Source organism: Nothoprocta perdicaria, unplaced genomic scaffold, assembly GCF_003342845.1.
Source record: "Nothoprocta perdicaria isolate Ctin4 unplaced genomic scaffold, notPer1 scaffold_74, whole genome shotgun sequence".
NCBI classification, from domain to species: Eukaryota; Metazoa; Chordata; class Aves; order Tinamiformes; family Tinamidae; genus Nothoprocta; species Nothoprocta perdicaria.
The window spans coordinates 1,037,807-1,059,835 of NW_020456021.1; the positions used below are offsets into that span (position 1 = coordinate 1,037,807).

A 22,029-nucleotide genomic window follows, 5' to 3' on the forward strand; every position below is an offset into this window, starting at 1 on the left:
GAAGCCACTGGACTAATAGAGCTGTTCATAGGAAGGCAAATCCTTTTTTCTCCCTGGACTCATGTCCTGGGCACTGCCACGTAAATTCACACCCTGCTGCGCTCCAGGAGGCCACGTGGCAGGGACCCCTTCCCCAGCTCCAGCTCAGCACCACGGCCTCTCCCTACAGCCTCTTCCCTAACAGTCAGACACACTTCCAAAGGCAAAGGCAGTAGGAGATATTTACACAAAGTCTGACTTATAAATAGCTCTTATTATCTGTGTTCCTGCTTTGGCTGAGTTAAAATAGCTCCTCATCCCAAGTGCCTCAAATACCATGAGTTTAAATATATATAACACACACATATACATGTACACATACAGACACACATACATATATTMAAGCAGCTTATACTTATTATATACTTAATATACTTATTATACTCAGAGTATGCATATTTCAGAGTGTTTTCAAAACATTAGGAGTGACAAAACCAGGGCAAAAAAAATGTCCAGTGAGCACCTTATACTCTACAGCAATGACATTAAACATAAAACTGAAATGTGATTTTTAGTGATCAAAACATGTTCAAAAGACTTCCAGCAACACATGTAATTTTTTAATCAACAACAACAAATTAAAACAGGTGAAGGGAAAATATTGCCTTACTAAGTCACCCTTTTCTCCTCCATCTCCTTCTGGTCCAGCTGCACCCTGTATCGAAACAAGACATCCTGTCAGCCTTCAGGTTTAGTTGATGTAAGGCGCTGCAGTGCTTGGTAGTGTGACTGAAAGCAGCGAGGTCTGTAACAAGACTTACTTGTTCACCCTTAGGTCCTGGTTCACCCACCGAACCCTAAAGGAAAAAGAAAAACATAAAATACTTCAGGATTTGAGACTGCAGAAATGTAAACAATTTTCTTCTACTCCAGGAGAACTAAGCTGTAGTTTGAAGCCAACCCTGTTTTGTTCAGAGCATTTTTTTCTTCCTTCTGATATCTATTAAACCCTCTTAATGAATACATCTATAACTGAAAAWTTTGAATTGTACATTATAGTATTAGTAACAGAATAGCAGCTTTTTAGTGCAAGTTTCCTCCTCCTTCATTTAGGGGTATAAATTCAGATGTATCTCCTTTGGTCACCAGTAATACCAGGGAAATACAACAATAATGTTTTCAGAACTGAAGCTCAAGGAAAACACTAAACACTAAAACACTAAACACTAAAGTTTGTAACCAAACTTTTAATGTCACTTTGTTGGTAGTATGTGTGGGGCAGGCAGGCAGACAGAATGGTTAAGCAGCTTTGAAAACATTAAATTATATTCAATCCTCCCTGCTCATCTAGCAATGATGAAAGAGACCTTTAAACCTGCCAAGTTATAAGAAACACAATAAAAACARTTCAATCTTATACATAAATAAGGTGAGAAACTGAGGGGAATATCATGGAACATGTAATAAAACACTGCCATGCTACATGGCCCAGACTCTACCTTTCAAGCAGGAGCAGGTTTCCCTCTTACAAGGGCAAATGCTCTTGCAGATGTTGCAGCTCTGCTCTACCAATTGGCTAGGAATTACAAATAAAAATCCAATAAGTGTATTTTTTCTAGCTTTCTGTTAAGTATTCTGTTCTTCCATCTTTGATCTTAGAAACCTGCTGTGATGCTGAAACATCCATGTGGACAGACAGGAATCAAAGAGGAGCAAATTAATGACTTGATTAATTTCTTTCCTATAATAAAAATATTTTATTTATAAAATGGTGTATCATTTAAGAAAATTTTAATGTGTGCTTTGTTAGAAGACAACTGACACCATCTTTAGATGTTCTTTACAGTCTGTGAACATTCAAATGTGTATACTCCAAAAGAATTGTAACTGTGTATTAAAAAGCTTTCCTAAAAAGACTGTAATGCAGTAATTTCACACCAATTTCAGATATATCTTTAATTCATAAAAGATATAGGCATACAAGCAAAATGCAGACATACAAATTGGTGTGACATTTGCATTCCATGAATTCAGATTCATTTTCACATCAATGAGGCTGGAGAACCAATACTAAATTTTCTGCATAGCTAAGTGACAGGAATCACAAAGCTATATAACATCCAGGCTTGGTCAAACAGCACAAATACTACTGTATTGAAGAGCTCCCAAAATCTTGCCTTATTGAAGCTTTCCCATTACTCACACAAAAAGCCATTGATTTTCAACCTAACATAATGTTTTGGGCTGGGGCGTTACCCACTAGCTCTTCTGTTAAGCAACAGAATTGCCAAAAGATAAGGCTGAAATGGGAATTGTTTTTGCTTTTGTGGAAATTATTCTGTAATATTTGTATCAGCAAACATTAAGATTACGGCTGAAACAATCTAATTCTAATCTACATTCATTCCCCAAATTTCAAAAGAGAGAGCAGCGCAATATGTCAAAAAAATTAAAATACTCACTTTATGATATACTGCTTGCCTATTTGTAAAAAATCCTACCAAACAATGTCCAGAAATTGTTCAGGAAAGTGCCAGCTGGCATGAGCCAAAAACTGCACCAGAAACTGTACTATTTAACAATATAAATGACAATGTTTCAGTGCCAAGGCCTGGGCCTTGGCCAGGTACTATTTAATTTACTAGCAAAGGCAGAACCAGAGTTCTGAAACCAGTCCCAATTATGGGCAGCAGAAGCAGCTGAGGCCACGAATGCTGCAGACTGGCCCTTCTCCATAACCCACCTGCGCAGGTTCTGCGGTGGGTTCTCTGGGGTGTCAWGTGTGGGTCCAGGTGGGCTTTGTGTTTCTACCTGTGTGATAAGGTATCAAGTGCCAGCAGGCTTTGCCTAACATTTAACAGCTTCTGGATGAAACACAACYGTGGAAATGAGCTTTGTTGTGAACTCTGCCAGGCATATTTAGGATTTACAACAGAGCTTTATATGATCTCTGCAGAGATCATATAAACAAAAAAAATTTGGAGCTGGGAAAGGAAGAAAGGTTACATCAGTCTGGGATGACATCAGTGTTCAACCCGAAGACCAGGGTTAACGGATTCCACAGAGAGTTATTTCCAATTTTTGATAAGGTTTGYTTGACTCTGTGTAAGACAGTGCTTCTCTGCAAGGCTGGATGTAGTTATAAGCAAGAAAAAAAGACATCAGTAATCTTATTTCAGTCTCTTATCACATCTTTTTTGTATATTTGTATAGTCAGAGGGCACCAGGAGTGCCACTTTCAAGCAGTTAACAGATTTACATACAAAACTAGAAATTGCAATACATGAATTGTTGTAAAAACTGCAAATAATACTAAAATTAGTGTATATTTTAGACATTATACTGTAGACTGTGTACATGAGCACATTTCTTACCCGGTCACCCTTACCACCAGGTAAACCTGGAGGGCCTGGCAGTCCAGGAAGTCCAATATCACCCTGGGGACCCTGTGAAAATAAATTGAGAACGTTAACTCCCCCGCTCCGTTTTAGAATGAACAGCTGAGCACCAGAATTTCATTCCTAAAACAGTCGTAACTTAAAAAAAGATTGGATTAAATGGAAAATTGAATCGATCCAAACTGTATTATGATGATTTTATTGCTGACAAACACAAAAGAAGTGGCTTACTGGGCTTCCCACCCTCCAGCCCTTTGCCTGGTTCTCTTCAAAGAGCTTCCTCAGCTCTTGCTCCCTGCGATGTGTGCATTCCTCTGCAACAGCAGGGCCTTTCAGCCACGGCCTCCCCAGCGAGGCTGGGTAAATACTGCTGGAGCAGCAGTAAAAGGTGCCATTCATGATGTGGCCCCTTCATTAGTGTCATGGAGCTGCTAGCAGAAAGAGCGTCTTTCACAGCTCCCGTTCCCTGCATAAGCAGAGTCCCCTCAGGAAAGGAGAGCCCCAGCTTTACAGGAACCTTTAGTTCATTTTTCAAAAAGGAAGAAAAAAATCTCACAAATTTCCATATACTTTAAAGCGACACTTGCTAATATTAGCACAGCAGAAAAGAAACTCAACAGGCACACATTTCAGGATTATTTTCAGTTCTTTACATAGATGAATAGGTAAATATAGCTCCAAATGGTACCATAGCTCCTAGGAAGTAAGCTAATGCACTGAAAAAAAGAAATACATTGCTTACCAACTTCCCTGGCAGGCCTGGCGGACCCGCAGGACCTGGCTCCCCTCTGCTACCCTTATAGGAAACAGAAGGACATTGTTACTTGCTGAAATATTTCTTGTGACCTGGAAATAAAGTTTGAGATTTTTCTTAATGTAAAGCAATCCCTGTTTATTAGTGCAAAAAAAAAAAGGCATGTGCATTGATTAACAACACTGATAATTCCTAAGAAATGTAAATATTTCTAGTTAAGAATGACACACAGTGTTTAAATGACTAAATACACATCGTTCTGATGTGTATGTTCATCATGTATCATGATCATCATCCATCGAGTTCCCTTCATGGGAGTACTCCTGAGACCTACATGTCATGAAGGCTTTAATTTCCTTAAGACAACTCTCAAGCTTATGCTTTGCTTTAGGCTTATGCATAGTTTCACCGGCAGGCTCCCCCATGGTTAGAACTAAGCCCAATTTACCAGCTCCCTCCTCAAGAATAATAAGGAACAGCAAGGGTGAAGTTTTACTGCTGGCCTTTAAATGTTATCTTTACTGAAAAGGGCATGATSCCAGATGTACAATGGATAAATTTGAAAACTGCATGCAAGTCACACTTAAATTCACTTAGGTAATACAGAAAGAGGGACTGTCATAGAGGAGGGGCACCTTGCATAACAATAATAAGCATAAACATTCTCTTAACTGTATTAGCACTTGAGATTGTCACATTAGTGTTAAAACTGTTCTAATGCAGCCATTTGATTATACACTCTGGGTAAATCTGAAATTTAATGTAATTTTCAAAGGTTGTAAACAGTTTTAGAACTAAAGTCCCTGTTTCAAAAGGGTTTGTCTCTCATGACCATGTCTCTCTGATTTTAATCAGACTTTAAGAATAAAACTCAATAATCTTTATGCATTTACTCTCACCCTTAAGTTACAAACTGTCACATCACAAGTCCAAATTTCAGATAAGACACTTGCTACTTTTACTGTGCAAATAAGTGAATGCTGCTTGTTATCAAATGATGATGTAACATTTATGTATAAAATATCATGATTCAGAGTTACTAGGTACGCAAGTGGATAGCCTGTTTTATACAGCTTAGAAATTTTTGGATAAATGCAGATCTTAAACATTCCAGTACTGTATACAGTGGAGAACTTAAAATACAGAATTTTGCTCAGAATGAGAAATATATTGTGACATATTGAACCATAAAAGGGGATAGCAGCCTGAAAATGGATTTGACACATTTGACACCAGCTCATAAATGCACCGATGACTTCTCATGCAGCTTAGGAATACTGAACTCTAGAATTGAAGAAATAATTAGGTACCCTGGAGAGAACAGAGAATTAAATGTAAACAGACTTTTCCATTCACTTCCTCCCAAATATCCTCTTACATTAACGCTTTTAAAAGCACTATCCTTTTAAAGAACTTTCTGAAAGATTTTTCCATGTAAAATCAAAACAAAACAAACAAAAAAGGTGCCTTCATCTTATGACCCAGAAGATGCATTAACTTTTTGTAAATCTATTATTTAACTACATAATTCGGTACTACTACTCTGACCTGGATCATTACTAAATTCTGATGCAGGAAACAAAAGAATTAAAATTGCAAACTATTAAAAACACTTCTGTCTGTGTATGGCATGAAGTTCTTGCCATAATACAATAAAGCTGTTAAGCAAAACAATGTTCCTTCCACAGCAACTTAGATCTTAGAGTGACTTCAACTGACCAAACACTGCAACTGAACCACTTTTGAGTGATTTTATTTAAATATCTCTATGAGGCCATTTAAAGATGCCTTTTTTGCATCTTTATTTCCTATGGAGTGACCTAGCTCAACGTGGTATGGGTAACTAGCTCAAAGTCAATTTTATTCCAGGGCCATTTCACCCAGGTATAACCTGATGGAAACTGCACAGTGTTTTAAGTTATGCCACAGGCTGATAGGATTCTTCACTGTTCTTGGGGATACTTTTTATTTTTGGAAGTACAATTCCTGCAGAATTTACAGTGATGACCCTTAATTGGACGTAATCTGTCCTTACAGGTATAATGTCAACGTTTATGGGAAATACTATAAACCCCTCTTTTGGTCTTCCGTGTACTTTTTCACCAACAGTAGAACCTCTGATGCACTTAAGATATTAATTATATGAGTATAAATTGTGTGGACCAAGGAGCACTCTAACAGTTTAACAGCATAGATAACTGATTTCTGTTAGGTTTATTACCTAACAGATTTATTATCTATGCACACTGGTGAGATTAGGGTCATTCTCAGAAAAATATATGTACAGAACATGTTCACTAATACCTACACATGTGATATAAATTGAGGCAAAGACTGTTCATTTTGTCACTATACGAGAAATAGAAATGGAAAAACTCCTTATTTCAGTTTAAGTCATGTAAAAAAGAATATGATGGAAAAACTAGATTTTAGTTATATGGTAATTACTGGGGTAAGAAGAGTAGATAATAATAACAAGGGTAGATAGGACAAAGTAAAGTATCTTTAAAGGYTCAGAAAATGAATTAGCAGAAAATACTTTTCAGAGGCTGAAAAGAGAATTCTCACCTAACTTCAAGTTATCTGACATTTTAATATCAAATCTAAGTTGCTCTCTAGGCTCCCTCTTTATAATGAAAAGAGAGGCAAAGGCACCTCTGGAGAGCAATTCAGCCCAGCTAACTTGAATTAATAACCTGAACCCTCTAATTCAGGGGTTCCTGAACCCTCTAATTCAGGGTAAGTAACTTCCTCTCAGAAATCTCTTTCCAGTGGCTATAGACAGAGCTAGGATATCAAAACTACATAGATATTTAAATGAATATTATGGCTATTAAGACTAATATTAGAACTCTAACATGCTAATATTTTAACATCAATCATGTAATTATTTAACATCATCATGTAGGTCTGCGTGTACATCAGAAGAGTTCACTGAATTAACCAGGCAAACAGTGAACCTTGAGTTAAATACACTTAAACAGGCCAAACTATTTTTTCACTTTATAACTATAGGAAATTCCCTTTAAGAAAAGAAACATATGAATGAAAAAAATCAAGAGGGGTGGGAGTAGAATATTTTCTGCAAATACATGATAAGAAATTCAGTCTTGCTAAACCCAAATAAATATGGGAAAAAAAAGTTAAATCATTAAGGAGCACAGTTAATTCCACTGATTGGGACTGACAGTTTGATGTTTAAAAATTGCTTCCTTTGGGCCACCTGCCATGAWGACTGGTTTGAAAAGGATTAAATCACAAGTGAGTTTTGTAATTATTTGGATTGACCAGCATAACACAAATCAAACATAAGGGTAACTGACAAAACAATTAAAGAGGAAAAGAAAATATGTTTGATTTGAAAATGAAAGACAAATTTCTGTCCTACTCYAGTTATTTTTCTGTTGAATTCAATTTAGAAGTATTTAACTAAAGAAACAAAACCAAAACTCTCTCCCTCCCCTCCCTTTCTAAGGAAAAAGTAATGATAGCCTAAAACTGTACTTTTCAATGTATTTTATCCTATCAACAGTTGTCAGTAATAAAGTAAGATTCATATGAGTTTATTTTCTCCATTTTTYATTAGATCCAGCTATACTGATTTCAAAAATTTAGCATCTCCTCTGGGAAACTGTAAACATCTACAGACCTGCGGATGGTCAAAATCTTGACTGACTGCTTAGTAACAATACTGTTATGATTTACATTCCAACAGTTGTTTAATAACCAAAATTACTTTGAAATAGCATGACTCATGCTAGAGGCTGCTACAGAATCTTCTAAAACGTACTGAAGTCCTGAAATCATTTAAGAGCTTTCCATTGTGAAACTGCTTCAAAAGCTGAAATTGAAATTTTCTTTCAGAAAAATAGTTTGCAATTGGCTTCATCAGAACAGAGGGCAAATTCTAAATGCAACATTTATTTTTCCCTCTAGTACCAATATTCATCTAATGCCCATATCAAAAAAGACCCCCAAATGAGGGGGTCTGCCACTGGCAGGTCTTACTGCAGCACTCTGGCCATGCTATCCATGCTCTCTTTCCACAGGCATAAGTGAAGTGGGAAAGTAGAGATGACCCCTTCATGGCTGCTGCCACGCAGCCATACAGAAAGAAGCTGAGGTTGGTTCTCCTTCTTCTGCAAAAGCTGAGACTTTTCCAATTGCAAGGTTGAAGGGCTGTCCCTCTTCACTTCTACCACAGAGTCTTCTACCAGCAAGAATGAAATGGAAAAATGGTAAAGGAGGAAGGAAGGAACTGTGGTGAGTGGTAAGAAAGACAGTGGATGATCCAGAATAGGAAAGGAAAAGATGTGAAAAAACACCTGAAAAACAACCATAAAATCTGCTGACTTTGAAAGTGTTAGGAAACTTTGGCAAATGTTACATCTGTGATCAAAAAAAAAAAAAAAAACAACTCTTTTGAGTAATTATAAAATATTATCTTGATTTGTTTTCAAAATTTTAGATTTAGATGTCTTAAAATGATGGAATTTGTAACTATTTAACTTGAAGATTTTTTTTTTTCTGTAAGGACAGAGTCCTAAAAGCACAACTTGAAATTCAGCTTCGACATATGTCTGCTGCAGAGGAGAAAGAAAAGACTCTTTATCCTGACTTGAAAGTAAATACAAACTCAGTTTTGACCAAAGCTCACAGAGGTTCAATTATCCAAACTTCTTCCCTTCCTGAACATAAAATCCTGATCTTTCCAGTTTTCTGTGAAAAAGCAATGTCCCTCCTCTGTTCCCAAAGGGAAAACACAAAGACATTCCAGCCATATGATGCTGACTGTAGTCTTGAGCAGAAAGAAGTTATTATTCACAATTGTTATCATACACAGTTATTATTATTCATGATATCATATATATATTACTATGATAATATATTATCATACAGTTCTTATTCACAACTCTTTATAACTTTGAGGGATGAATGGAAAATAGGTGCTTGATGTTCTACTTGCAAGTTTACTTTATTATTGACAATTAATTTTCTTTCTCCATTTTGCATTGTCTAAAAGATATTCCTGTGTCCGTTATTATGCTGATGTTTACATATTTTCTTTGCACTTGTAAAAAAAAAGAAAAACCAAAAAAAAAAAAAAAAGAAAAGAAAACCAAAAGAAAAAAGAAAAACTTTGTAATGGCTGATTTTTCTAATAGGGGCATAAGCTTTTTGATAAAGAAAATAAAGATATCCAGTCCTCTTGCTGGCATCTAGAGTGGCAAAGAGAAAAATCATTGTATTTAACCTACATTAAGTATTTTTTCTGTCTACAAGTTTGTTCATAATTAACCTAGCATGTCAACTCCTGTTTCTATGGACTGCTGATTTTGTAATTTCATGTTCACTTTTAGAGGATTAAAAGCATAGTTTAGCAGATTATCTTGCATTATCAGAGCGGGCAATTACTTGGGTCTAATCCATTTATAACCCGTTACCAACATACAAAGTATCAACTGAAGGAGCACAAGGCTGTGAAAACACTGCACTTCTTTGAGATACAAACATCAAAAACAGTTGTTTGTGAGTCAGGGATACGGGAAACTGGAGATACTGTAGTAAATATGTGCTCATATTAGCTATTTTATACTCTGTGTAGTCAGCTGTGTAGGCAGCAGTCATTCAAAGATACAGTCTAAAATAAGTGTGATCTTAAAAGCATATTTGATGCATTTAGCACATAATATAATGCTAATATAGCAAGATAATGCAAGCTACAGAAGAGGAAAATTAAATCTATTTCTTGACTGACTATGGCTGCGTATTTAAAGACACAGAACAGTTAATGCAGAGAAGATATCCCTGAGCCACGAAATATCCTTATGAATCAATATCAATATCAATAAATCCCTAAGCCCTGTAAGAGACTGTTCCTATACCTCTATGAGTAAACCATTTATGTCAATATATGATAGCAAAGCTCAGAAAAATCCAGGCAAGTATCCCTGGAATATCAGTGACAGGCAAGTATCCCTGCAATATCAGTGACAAGAGAAAAGGCAGCAATAGCAGTCAGTGACCCAGCCTAGAGCTTGTGAGCAGTGAATGTCATCAGACTGAACGCTGATATATGAAATTTTACTTTGAATCCCCGACCTCCATGATCAACCTCCAGAGCAGCATTAACAGTCAAGACAAGCTCACTGTGTTCAGCATACTGCTATACTATACCATATGTTGCTATACTATGTCATTACGGCTACATTCATACTGCCAACTAAGAAGTGCCAAGGCAGAGAGCTGGGCACCATCTCACCATCACCCATGGCAAACTGCTGGTTCTGTGCAGGCCAGCTKGCCCTTCCCTAGACAGCTCCCAGAAACAGTTTTGGGAACACGGAGAAGGGTTCGTTCCCAAAATGAAACGTTGAGTGCACCCAGCCACATTTTCAGGGCAGAGGTGAGTTATTGGAATTTTAACAGGATSAGCAGAACTATGCCATGCTAGATGGCCCAACAGCCAAGGAATTGTCTCAACTATTTTCTTCATTAGGACAGACAGAGCAACCTCTTCCAACACCCTGCCTCACTTTTCACATTACCTGTWTTAGAAGTTAAGTCCTATCCAACTCCCTCCCCACCAAAAGAGGAACATTTATTGAGTACAAAGTTTAAAACCTTGTAATATACAGTCTCAGCCTTTTTTTTTTTAAAGGCTAGAACAGTTAGAGAAAAGAGTGCAATCTATTGGTAGCTCAGGCAGTTAAGCTTTTCACTGTAAGTGGCATGAGGTGAATAGTTGGTGTTGAGGAACAGGAGTTTAGTTCCTGCTTTCCATCTGGGGGGGCCTATTCACAAACCATCCCCATTCCCTTGAATTCCCTTCCTCAGCCTACTCAAAAAGGAAGGCTAGAAGCAAAACAAAGCTTGAGAGTCAATCAAAGCCAAAAGCAGTTGTGGAACATGCGCTTCCCTGGACCTTCCTGTAGGCATGTCTGCTTGGTAAAGAAAAGCATTAGAGAATACCTAGTATTTTCCTGAAAAACTAGCACTTGTGCTGAATAACATTTGCATCTCATAATTAGTTTCAGCAACCATAACTTGAGACACTGCAATACTAAATAGACTTGGTTAGAAATCTATTCAGGACTTACTGGTGGTCCCCGGGGTCCTGTTGGCCCTGCTTCTCCCTCGGGCCCCTGTGCCCCCTGGTTTGAGATAGGAWAGACACAACAAAGTGAGTGAAAAAGTGATTCTTGGTGCAGTGCAACGTTTTTGCTTTTCTAGATATAGATATTTTAAAGAAAAAAAATGATCTTACAGGTTTGCCAGAATTTCCCATCAAGCCTGGCAGGCCAGGAGGACCTCTATTACCCTGGACAGAGGATGAAAAATATCAGTGAAGTCTATGGTCTATCATTTAATTTTAAAATGCAATAAAAGAGGAAATCTTTAAATACTTTTCAAAAATCTTTTTTATTCTTTTTTATCTTCTTTTTTGTTTTTAGTTTATTTTCCACTTTATTTTCTATTAAAAAATATTTTTTAATTTATTTATTTTTCTCTTCATTTTCTCTATAATCAGATTCCAGTTCTTTTGTTAAGTCAACACTGACAAATATCAAATAGTGTTAATGGCTGCTCTCTAGTCACATGAAAGGCTAGCACCACCCATACTTTCCATCACTGTAATTTAAGTTGAGATTCAAATTTCAGTCTTTTTATTTTCTTTTATTTAAAACTGTCTCAAACATTTTCATCTATAATATTTCACACTTTCAATCAGAAGACTTAAGCTTAATTAGAATTTATGCTGCAATTTGATGTAACATAGAGATTATAATCTTTACAATTTAATCAGTAATCAGTTTAGTACAGCTATAAGCACTATTTCTGCTAAAAGCTCAATCCTAAAGCTACTGAGGTAACTGTGTCACTTCTTAACAATGTGCTGCTTTTTAAAGGTATTTCCTATTTAATCCCTGCTAGACTCACCAAAATCAGATCCTATAGTAAAAGAATCATGAAAGAGCTTCGGACTAGAGCTGATGAAAATATATATTTAATTCTTTTAGCCAAAGATTTATCTCTACCACAATAGAAAATTACTAAAAATTCACTGAATAGAACTTGATAAGGAAAAATACAGTTTCTTAAGAAACTTAAGAAAAATACTTTAAGAAAAAGTATTTACTTAATACTCAGATAATTTACCTTTGGGCCAGGAATGCCTTTCATACCTGGAGAGCCTGGTAAACCCTAAAATAAATAAAATTTCACAGTGTTTATTTGTTCTTAAAAAGATTGGAAATACTGTAAAAAAATTTTTCCCTTGAAAAAATAATAAATTTATTTTTCTAGTTCTTATCCTTGTTACTGATGCACTTTCAACCTGTGTTGCAGCAAACTTGAATCCTTTCCATTTACRAAGTAATAGATAAAGAGTATTATTCTATTTCATAAATTGATAAAAGTAGCAAGGTAAGTTAAAGAGCCTTTTTTTCTGGATTAAATCAGTTTAACAGATTTTTTTTTGCATACATTTTATACCTTTCTCACTTTTGTGTAACAGTTCCTAACAAGAATGTTTTTGTCATTTTTTTTCCCAACAGAAGTCATTTTGTATTACAAATTTACTTCCAATTCTCTTTTGGTGTAGCTCCTTCAATATATCTTCACCGCTATTATTCCTGTAGTGTTTCAAAACAAAAGCTATTTAGCTCTTCATAACAGGCACAGCTTTCACAAAACAACCAYTTACTATAAGAGGATTAACCCCAAAAGCATTCTAAGAAGCACTAATTCCCTACAACCTCACCACGGAGCAGGGGTTCACTGCACCAGTAAGAAGCATGAGCATGATGCATTCCAGATGTTTTGGACCAGCAGAATATCAAAAGGAGCCCATTTAAGGTGTGTTGAACAAGCAGGTTGGCTCCTCCTACCAAATCTGGGTATCATTTTGGCCTCTGTCTACAGGGCAAGACCAATTCTCATTGTGGGGACATGCCATTATATGCAAAAGGGAGGAGAAGCTAGAAACTCTAATAAAAATGTGTGCTGGCCATAAATCTGTATGAGATGGAGCTCTTCACCATGCTACCATGAGGAGCTTCAGGCTTTCAAGAAAAATAGTTTGGAATATACAGGCTAGAATTTCTYCTTGTCTTTATTTACTCTTCCTGAGCCTTTTGCTTATTTTTTTCACCAAATTTAYTCTAGTGTCAGGGTCAAAATAGCTCCCCATCTCACCATTTTGAAACGTATCTTCTTATCAAGGTAAAATAACTGGATACTTACTGGCAGTCCTTGAAGCCCTGCATCACCTGGAGCACCGGGCTTTCCTGGTTCACCCTGAAAAAACATTTTAAGTTGTTCTTTAAGCAAACCAAGCATAAGGAAAAGCTTCATTTCTGGAACACAGAGCTGCTGTACTTTCGTAAGTGGAGGATGGGCAAGCTCATGCAATTACCCTAATAATGTGCATAAAACCACAGGCAGTAGCACAAATAAAAAACTTGCCACAAACGCATGAACAAATCTAGGGCGCTATCAAAGCTGTATATATTAAATTAAATGTATGCCAACTGCATCTTACCTTTGCTCCAGGCATTCCAGGAATTCCTTCCCGACCATCAACTCCTGGTAAGCCCTTGCAAGACAAAAAACATATTGTTGGAGAAATTTCTCCTAGGCTATGTAAATTAAGAAATTAAGGAGTAGTGAAATCTACATACAGACTCTCCTTTGGGCCCAGGGAGACCATTTATTCCTCTTGAGCCTTGAGGACCCTAAAAGTAACAATGAAACATGAAAATAGACACATGGAAATGACATATGCAAGAAACATCAATGCTTACTCAGAGATGCATTCATTAGGTTCATTAGGTTACTTAAAGCAGTACATAAACATACAGCATAATTAGTATTCTCCACATTTTCAAGTACACACGATTGGAAAGTTGTTGTACTCACCCGTTCTCCCTTTGGACCTGTCTCTCCCAGGGAGCCTCTTTGTCCTTGATCCCCCTGGAAGCAAAAAAAATATCTTTTAGCAGTAAACCCACAGTAAACTTAGTTATAATATTAAGTAAAAACAAAAATAAGAGTTCACTCGGTGCACAGACACTGTTGCTGGCCTTTTTGATCCCATTGAGGTCCAAATCCAGGGTTCCCTGGGCTTCATAAGCTGCACAGAGATTCTCCCAGTCTCCACAGAAGGTTTATTTTCGCTACAGGAGTGCTCCCAATGCTCTGTGTCCTTATTACATACACCCACGTCTTCATTTAGACACCGGCTAAGCAAATCTGAGCCCACAACTCCCTTTTGCATCTACTATCTCGTGGATTATCTGAGCACAGTGTGTCTAATGCCTGCTAGGAACCTTGGCAGCTTTAGGGACAATGTCATTTAGCTGATAAATCAGCTGCAGCAACTTGTTCGAAAGTTGTTTGACCCAAAGACAGGTAGAACTTGGGGGACAACCTAAGTATCAGCTACCCACGCAGCACGGAGGACTTTTTTAACTGTGGGCAGTTTTAAAACAGCAGCTAAGAGCTCCAGCTGACAGCTGTGTTTTAAAAATCCAGCTAACCATTCCCTAGAAATCCAGCCATGTCTAAGCACAACATACTGCACTCGCTACTCTAACCCATAAAGCTCTTGGCTCTTCTGAACATCTCTTTTTAGATAGTAAATTCCAGCCTTGTGAGATATAAACAAACAAACAAAGCAACCCTACAATTTCCAATTTTGTTTTGTTCTAATGAATGAGTACTTTCCAATAAAGCAAAGCAAAACAAATAAACAGAAGTCTAACATACTGAAACCTTCTAAACTGCTCTCATGCACAGAAGCATTCGAGATGAAGAGGTTGTAAGAGGTCCTGGACTTTATGATGTTATTTATATGTCTATGGAGAATAACAGATTATTCAGGCTTTGCTGCTCTACAGCCACAACATTTGAGAACATATCCCATAAGTGAGGAGATGGTGGGAAGTGTTTGGCTAACACACACTCTACTTACAGGTGCTCCAGGAAGACCTTGGGGACCAGGATCACCATCAAGGCCACGAGCTCCCTAACAAAAGAGGAAATAACACAAGATATTAAAAATAGAACCAATACACTAACAACTTAGTTTTCTTCCTAGTTTGCTGGGAGCTATTTTATTTTTTAAAATAAAAAAATCTTTCTTTTTCCAATATTGCCTTTTTTATAGGAGTTATAAAATCCTRTAATTATTAACTATGGCAAAAGGTAATCCATTCACCAGTTCATCCGCTGAAACCTACCGGACAATGAGGCAGGAAAATTTTTCATGCTATTTCAGAATGTGTTTGTGTTGTCTTTTACTACCACTGTTTCCTTCACAGCATAATAGCATGCCACAAAATGTGAATGAAGATCATAAACTGCAGTGCCACTGTTTCTTTATTACATGTGTCTCAAGCACACAGCCCTACAATTGCTTTCCTATACATAATTTTAAATGAAGGGAAGCAAAAAAATGTATTTTTAGAAAAGATTTAGAGAAAACATTTCAGTCAAACAGAAGCAGTGAATATTTCAAATAGATAAAACATGACACAAATGTAGGCAAATAGCGACTATGAGACTCAGAGGACACAAAGAAGGTCAGATAAGCAAAATAATGTCATGATAGCTTAGTAAAGGTATCTGAGAGTTTAAGAAGGGTAAATCTTGGAAAGATTCATRATCAGGACAAATCTGATGTTGTTTTCTGAAAATAGGTCACTAAATAAGTTTTCTCTGATTTTACTTCTGGATGAATCAGACAACAGTATAATTATTGCATTTGATTCCTTCCAGAAATTTTGACTATTTAGATTTAGCAAGATCAGAAGAGTGGAAATGCAGCAGTCAGTTTTGATTTAACAGTTTGATGAGCAGCTAGAAAATGACCCAGCGAAGCCACAGCCCGTAAAAACATGAATCCCACCAGCAGCAATTTCAGAGGAGAAAATGCCAAGAGATAGAAAGAATGGAGCTAGTGCAAGTTCTCAATATTTATCCTTAGCAGGAACTGGGACAGAGCAAGTAAAAGGCTTCAGGAAGTTTCCTGAAATGACAAGAGGGAATACATAAAAATTTTAGTTGTCATTAAAATGTCACAGTTTACAGCTACTATAAATATTCAGGGAAAAAAAAAAAACTGTTACCTCTTTATCTTGGCACACTTGCCAAATTACTGTAATCCCAAGGATCAGAGGAAATCATGGGTAAAGTTGGAAGAATAAGTGTACTTCAATGGCATGTGATGCATTTATCAGAAAAAAACAGCTGCCTTTCCTCCTATCCAAAATACTGTAGCTATGGAGATACATCTAGCAGGAAGTAGGAAGTTCATTTAAAGGAGGAGAGGGAGAAAAATTTAAATAAGGTTTAAAACATTCAGGAGGTGGACATTTTGGTACCCAGTCTATTTTATGGGGGAGAAATGGAAAGGAAAGGAAAGGAAAGGAAAGGAAAGGAAAGGAAAGGAAAGGAAAGGAAAGGAAAGGAAAGGAAAGGAAAGGAAAGGAAAGGAAAGGAAANGGAAAGGAAAGGAAAGGAAAGGAAAGGAAAGGAAAGGAAAGGAAAGGAAAGGAAAGGAAAGGAAAGGAAAGGAAAGGAAAGGAAATGTTAATACTCACTTTGGTGCCTTTAGGTCCCATTAGACCAGTTATACCTCTGATGCCTAGAATGCCCTGAAAATGAAAATTATATTTAAATTATGCTTCAGTCTTTGTATCAGAATTTTGCGAGCTTCCAGGCTGAGGACTCCTTAGAGTTCTATATTCCTTATGTTTATCATACTACCTTCTCATTTTTAAAAGCAATAATCCACCTATTTCCACAAGCCTTGCAGGCAGCAGAAAAAGGCATTTATTTAACTTGCACAAGGTTACCAGGGATACTCTATTCAGCATCAACGATAAGGATTGCACCCTTTCCTTTAAAAAGTCTTTACTCCTTCTTTATCTCTCTCTAGTCCTAATCCAGAGTTTTATATTAAGGAGAATTCTGTAATTTAGGATTTGAATGCCATGTGCATCAAGATAATCTCATGTATAATATCACCTTTCAATATCACCTCACCAGCAAAAAATATAAGACCTGTTCAGAAAATAAACTCTAGAAATAAAATACATTACAGCTAAGGGCTATGCCTATTTCTCTTACTTAGAATGATCTCACTTCTCCCATTCCCTATTGACTGAGGAGGTTTATGMTGGAACAAAGATATTAAGTAAAGCTAAAGTAAACAATTCCAAAATGATAGGTATGATTGGAAGCTACTTCCTAGACACAGAAAACGACAGAAACCTAAAAAAATCTGTTCTTCAGTCCCAGACACTTCATTGCCAAATCTCAGCAAAGACTGAATCCCATAGTTAAACATGTTTAAAATATAAACACTATCTTTACAAGGCTGGAGTCAGAGTCATAAAACAACTGTAAAGGAAAGCCAGAAAAACCTATACAGTTTACATATTTTCTCAATCTAATGAGAGCACAACCTAAGGAGAATACAAAATTTTGGATGTGTGTGTGTATATATATATATATATATATATTTCTTTATTTATTTATAAGCCTTTCCATAGCCTTCCTGATCTAAATATTTCTATATGATGCATAGTTGTTTCAGCTGGACCTAAACAGTTCTGCTTTCACTGCTAAGCAATAGGACAGAATTAAAGGTAGGTGTGTTCAATTTTTATAACACACATGTGCTTACAGTAAGAAGACAATAGATATGACAAATAGAGCAAACAGGTAGTGCTGTTTAAGAGGAAATACTTTACTGGAGGGCCTTGAGCTCCAACTTCACCGAGGGGTCCTTGGTCTCCTTCTTCACCCTGGGAAAACGAAAGGAATACACCTGTAGCCAGTCCACACCATGGATAACGCTCTTTCATCCTAAAAAGTAAATTTACTGCTTACTGATTGTTATCAGCATGTCTTCCTTGTAGGGAATCCTAACAAAGTCGGATGCCATTCCCAGAACATAAAMAAGATCCTAATTTAGTTTCATATTCCTTTGGATTATTAAAGCAAAAGTGCAATCTCAAAGCAATTTCAGTCTAAAGCAAAGATGTTCTACTGTTAATCATCCGCTTTTCCTCAACATTCATCTTTATAGGTTTCTTTGTTCTTTTTAAGAGAGTACAGCTACATTAATACATGTGAATGGACTGGTTATGTCAGTGGCTCTTTACCACATCACTACTCCCCGATTCAGAATTTTTTGAAAGTGAAAATAGTAACTAGTGACCTTATCTATTCAAACATCAATGAGAATAGATGAGAGCCTCATTTATACAGTGGCAGTGCAAACTACCAGAACTACAGTATTTCTTGCTGATTTAATTTGCATAGAGGGATTTGGAAGCAGCTCAACCTTCAGAAAAAAAAAAAGGAGAAGCTTTTTTGAATAAATTAATATTCTTCTCAATATACTCAGGAATAGAGAGTTGGCTTTTTGCAAAAACTTTTGTCCTACTTTCAATGTGATCTAGCATTCAAAAAGGATTAGAACATCTATGCAAGAAAATAAGTCTTGTGATGAAAACATTGAAATACGGACCAAAGCACTGCAAAACTCAACTTTTCTTATAAATATCTCAATAATAAAAAAGATAATTCACTGTAAATCTCAACTTTTCTTATAAATGTCGATTCAGTTGAAAAAAAACTTTAAAGGAGCATACAGTTCAGTCTCGCAGCTGAATCATACTTGGCCTTTTTATGACTATTATATTTCTTTGCTTCTAATCTTGCCTAAAATGAGAATCTTATACTGTGTCCTTTCCCTCTAAAATACACTCTCCTCTCTCATTCTTCCTTGCTACTCATCTGTGACACAGAATAATAATGTTGGTAAATCCAGAGAATTCTTTTGTACCTGAACCATTATATGAATTCTGATTAATAAATTCCACTTCAATTCTTGCAATAAATTTCATAATAATTAAAAATGAATGATCAAAATAAAAAAGCRAAAGGACTATGGTTGTACTAACTTTTGTGTCAGAAAAAATATAGAGAAGTTGTGAACAAATAATAGAGATGTGCCTTTTGTTACTGGGGAGTACTACTACAAAGTAGCATCACCTCATGCATCCTGGAAAACAAGCAGTGAAGTGTTTTAATKAATTATTAAGCTGCTTTGAGGACTACTGGCTTGCTAGCAGCAACTATAATTTCTCCTTCTTTTTGTGTATATTTTGTTTTGTTTTTACCTTATAGCCTTGTTTTCCTGGTTCACCGGACTCTCCTTTTGAACCTTTCTGCCCCTAAAATAAAAGTAAATAAATAAAAAATAAATAGAGATTTTTCAAGATTAAAATACAGATCAACATCCAAAAGATCTAACATGTTCCTAGATCTAACATGGCATTATTTCAAGACAGGTTACTAGTTTTCAGGTTATCACCTAAAGTTTTCTTAGGCCAATAATATTCCCAGAAATCAAGCAAAGAATACATGGAAGATCTCAGATAGAATGACACTCAAAAAGTGTTCATTTCAATTTAGGTCTTCTGTCAATTACAGGTCTTCTGTGAAAAGAAAAAAGGGACCAAGGATCTGGGGCATGTATGAAGAGTTTGTAGAGTTCCTGGGGTCATCAGATTACAAGTACTCTGGAAAGTGAGAGAAACAATCCTTAGCATAKCCTAATCCTTTCAACACCATATAAATTTTACCCTGAAGATTATAGAAATAAGAGATTTCTACCATGGGAGAATATTTTGACAGAGCTGAAATAATTGTGAGCATCCAGACTGATGCACCATGTACTGAAAAGAATAGTGAACTGCCCTTCTGTCAAGCCAGCAAGTCCCTTCTCTCATGCTTTCAGACAGTATCTCTGTAAAAAATGTCTTTGTAAAAACAGATTCACTTACCTTCATTCCCATTAATCCAGCATGTCCTGGGCGACCAGGTGGACAAGCATTGGGACACTGAAAAGCAGCCACACAGTTAGTACCACATACCTTGGATAAAGCTGCCTGAGATGATGTTAGAAAAAAAAAAATGAACACAAATCTCTTACCAATGGGTCACCATCCTGCAGACCGATTGTTCCCTAAATTAAATGAAATTAATCACATCAGTAAAAATGAACAAACAAGCAAACAAAAACTCAGATCTGTCAATTAGACAATACAACAATGGGAAGCAGAAATTTTACTGCATGAAGCTAGAATCAGAAGTACAATTAATCAAAAGCATTTCTGATATAAAGAGCATCTAACATCTAGGACTTTCTAGGCACCTGCAAAAGCCTATCCTCTACCTGTGATTAGCATTGCTGATAAATTAAGCTTTTATTTTTTAAACTACATACAACAGATACTTCTAGTACATATAAAACTAATGAATTTGAGCTATACATTCAAATCAGAAGTTATTCAGGAATTCAGATAGTTTGTTTTTTTCAGTTATCAAATTCTCCAGACTTATCATTTGACTTACTAATATATATGTAATCAACCTTATGGCCAGTTGCAGTAAAGGTTCATGCTACGTCCCCAAAAGGGTATTCCTAAACCTTTGATTTAATGAAAACAATTTTTTTCTGAGTTTTAGTATTTAGAAAAGTGCAGAATGAAAAAAAAAATCCTTTGTGTTATCCAACTACACAGATACAGAAAGAACATAAAACAATTCTTCTGTAAGGATATCTAAAAAAAACAAACACTAACTACCATCCATTTCAAGACACATCTATAAAGATTCCAATCTTTATAGAGAAAATAATTCTATAAGTATTGATAGATGAGTGATATGGGTGTCCATTAAAGAATTGCAATAAATTAGAGATCTGTGTATAAAGATATGGCCTCAGTGCAGAGAAGCCCGTTTCTCATACTAAATCAAACCTGGAAGCTAACGGGAGCCTTGTGAAGAACAACAGGGAGAAAGTTGACTTCTCAGCAGCACGTGGATTGTTTAAGCCCTGGCCAGTTCCCCAGGGCAGTGTAAGGCATAAGCCTGTCGCCCTTTCCACAGTGGGGTTTGAAGTAGGCAGAGGCTGGGTTTGGGGCTCTAATATCATCAGCTCTAGTGGAAGTGTGGCATTTAACTGATAATTTTGTCCTCAAGATTTCTGAACAGAATGAACACACACCACTGTTGAGAGTTGCCTTTTACTTTTTTCCCTCAGTACTGCTCTTTACTATTCAAAGCATGATTTGATTTGCTTAAAAAAAAAAAAAACCCTGCAAAGTCTCTGGCAGCTTTCAGGGAAACGAGAACCATGGCCAATACAAAGTATATGGATTTAGGATCTGTCCAGCAGTGGGGAAATACAGCTTTTATAGAGGCATTAACATGACACAATTACATTTCTCAGCAATATTCATTTTACAGCTCCCAGCCTGTGATACATTTGCCAGACTCTACTTGTCCAGGGGCTCTACTCTCTGGACAGGTAAACAGCCACATCATAAAGATAAATGTGATAAATAAAATGACAAAGATTCCTCTTCCAGAGAGGCCCAGAAGGGGCAGCCACTATCCTAGAGAGGCAAAGCAGTGGTGTAAATTTTTCTAATATACACTGGAAGCCAGAAGGCTGCAAGAAGTATATGAGAGCTTAACCCACCCTGGAGCAAATACTGCTGAGGGTGATGAGAAAAATATTAATTTTTTCTTCTCCAAACAAACAAGATTTTACAGATGAGGTAATCCCAGTGACAGCCAATATAGACTACAATATCTACAATAACACTGTAGTTCACAAGTTTAAAATATGTAAAAGTTACAGTTCAAGACTTTGCAGAGCTAGGAAGACATCATTAAAGAAAACTGACTGTTTACATCTCAAACATATTTTATAACATAAGGATTAGAAACTTGCTATCTAAGTGTAAATGAAATGTTGATATCACTACATGAGCCATACCCCAGGCTTTGAACATCAATCTGTAGGTTTAT

General features: G+C 36.5%; 1 protein-coding gene across 1 annotated transcript in view; it reads right to left on the minus strand.

Annotated features, from left to right (window-relative positions):
- COL9A1 (collagen type IX alpha 1 chain) overlaps positions 1-22,029 on the minus strand; it is a 59,382-nt gene that overhangs the window by 11,514 nt on the left and 25,839 nt on the right. Inside the window, exons 16-32 of the mRNA XM_026051267.1 lie at positions 20,144-20,176; positions 19,995-20,051; positions 19,329-19,382; positions 17,892-17,945; positions 16,737-16,790; positions 15,107-15,160; positions 14,053-14,106; positions 13,815-13,868; positions 13,676-13,729; positions 13,378-13,431; positions 12,292-12,336; positions 11,399-11,452; positions 11,232-11,285; positions 4,120-4,173; positions 3,354-3,425; positions 801-836; positions 650-694 (exon numbers count right to left, since the gene is read on the minus strand). Of these exons, the coding sequence (XP_025907052.1) occupies positions 650-694; positions 801-836; positions 3,354-3,425; positions 4,120-4,173; positions 11,232-11,285; positions 11,399-11,452; positions 12,292-12,336; positions 13,378-13,431; positions 13,676-13,729; positions 13,815-13,868; positions 14,053-14,106; positions 15,107-15,160; positions 16,737-16,790; positions 17,892-17,945; positions 19,329-19,382; positions 19,995-20,051; positions 20,144-20,176 (882 nt within the window). The remainder of the gene's footprint in view (positions 1-649; positions 695-800; positions 837-3,353; positions 3,426-4,119; positions 4,174-11,231; positions 11,286-11,398; positions 11,453-12,291; positions 12,337-13,377; positions 13,432-13,675; positions 13,730-13,814; positions 13,869-14,052; positions 14,107-15,106; positions 15,161-16,736; positions 16,791-17,891; positions 17,946-19,328; positions 19,383-19,994; positions 20,052-20,143; positions 20,177-22,029) is intronic.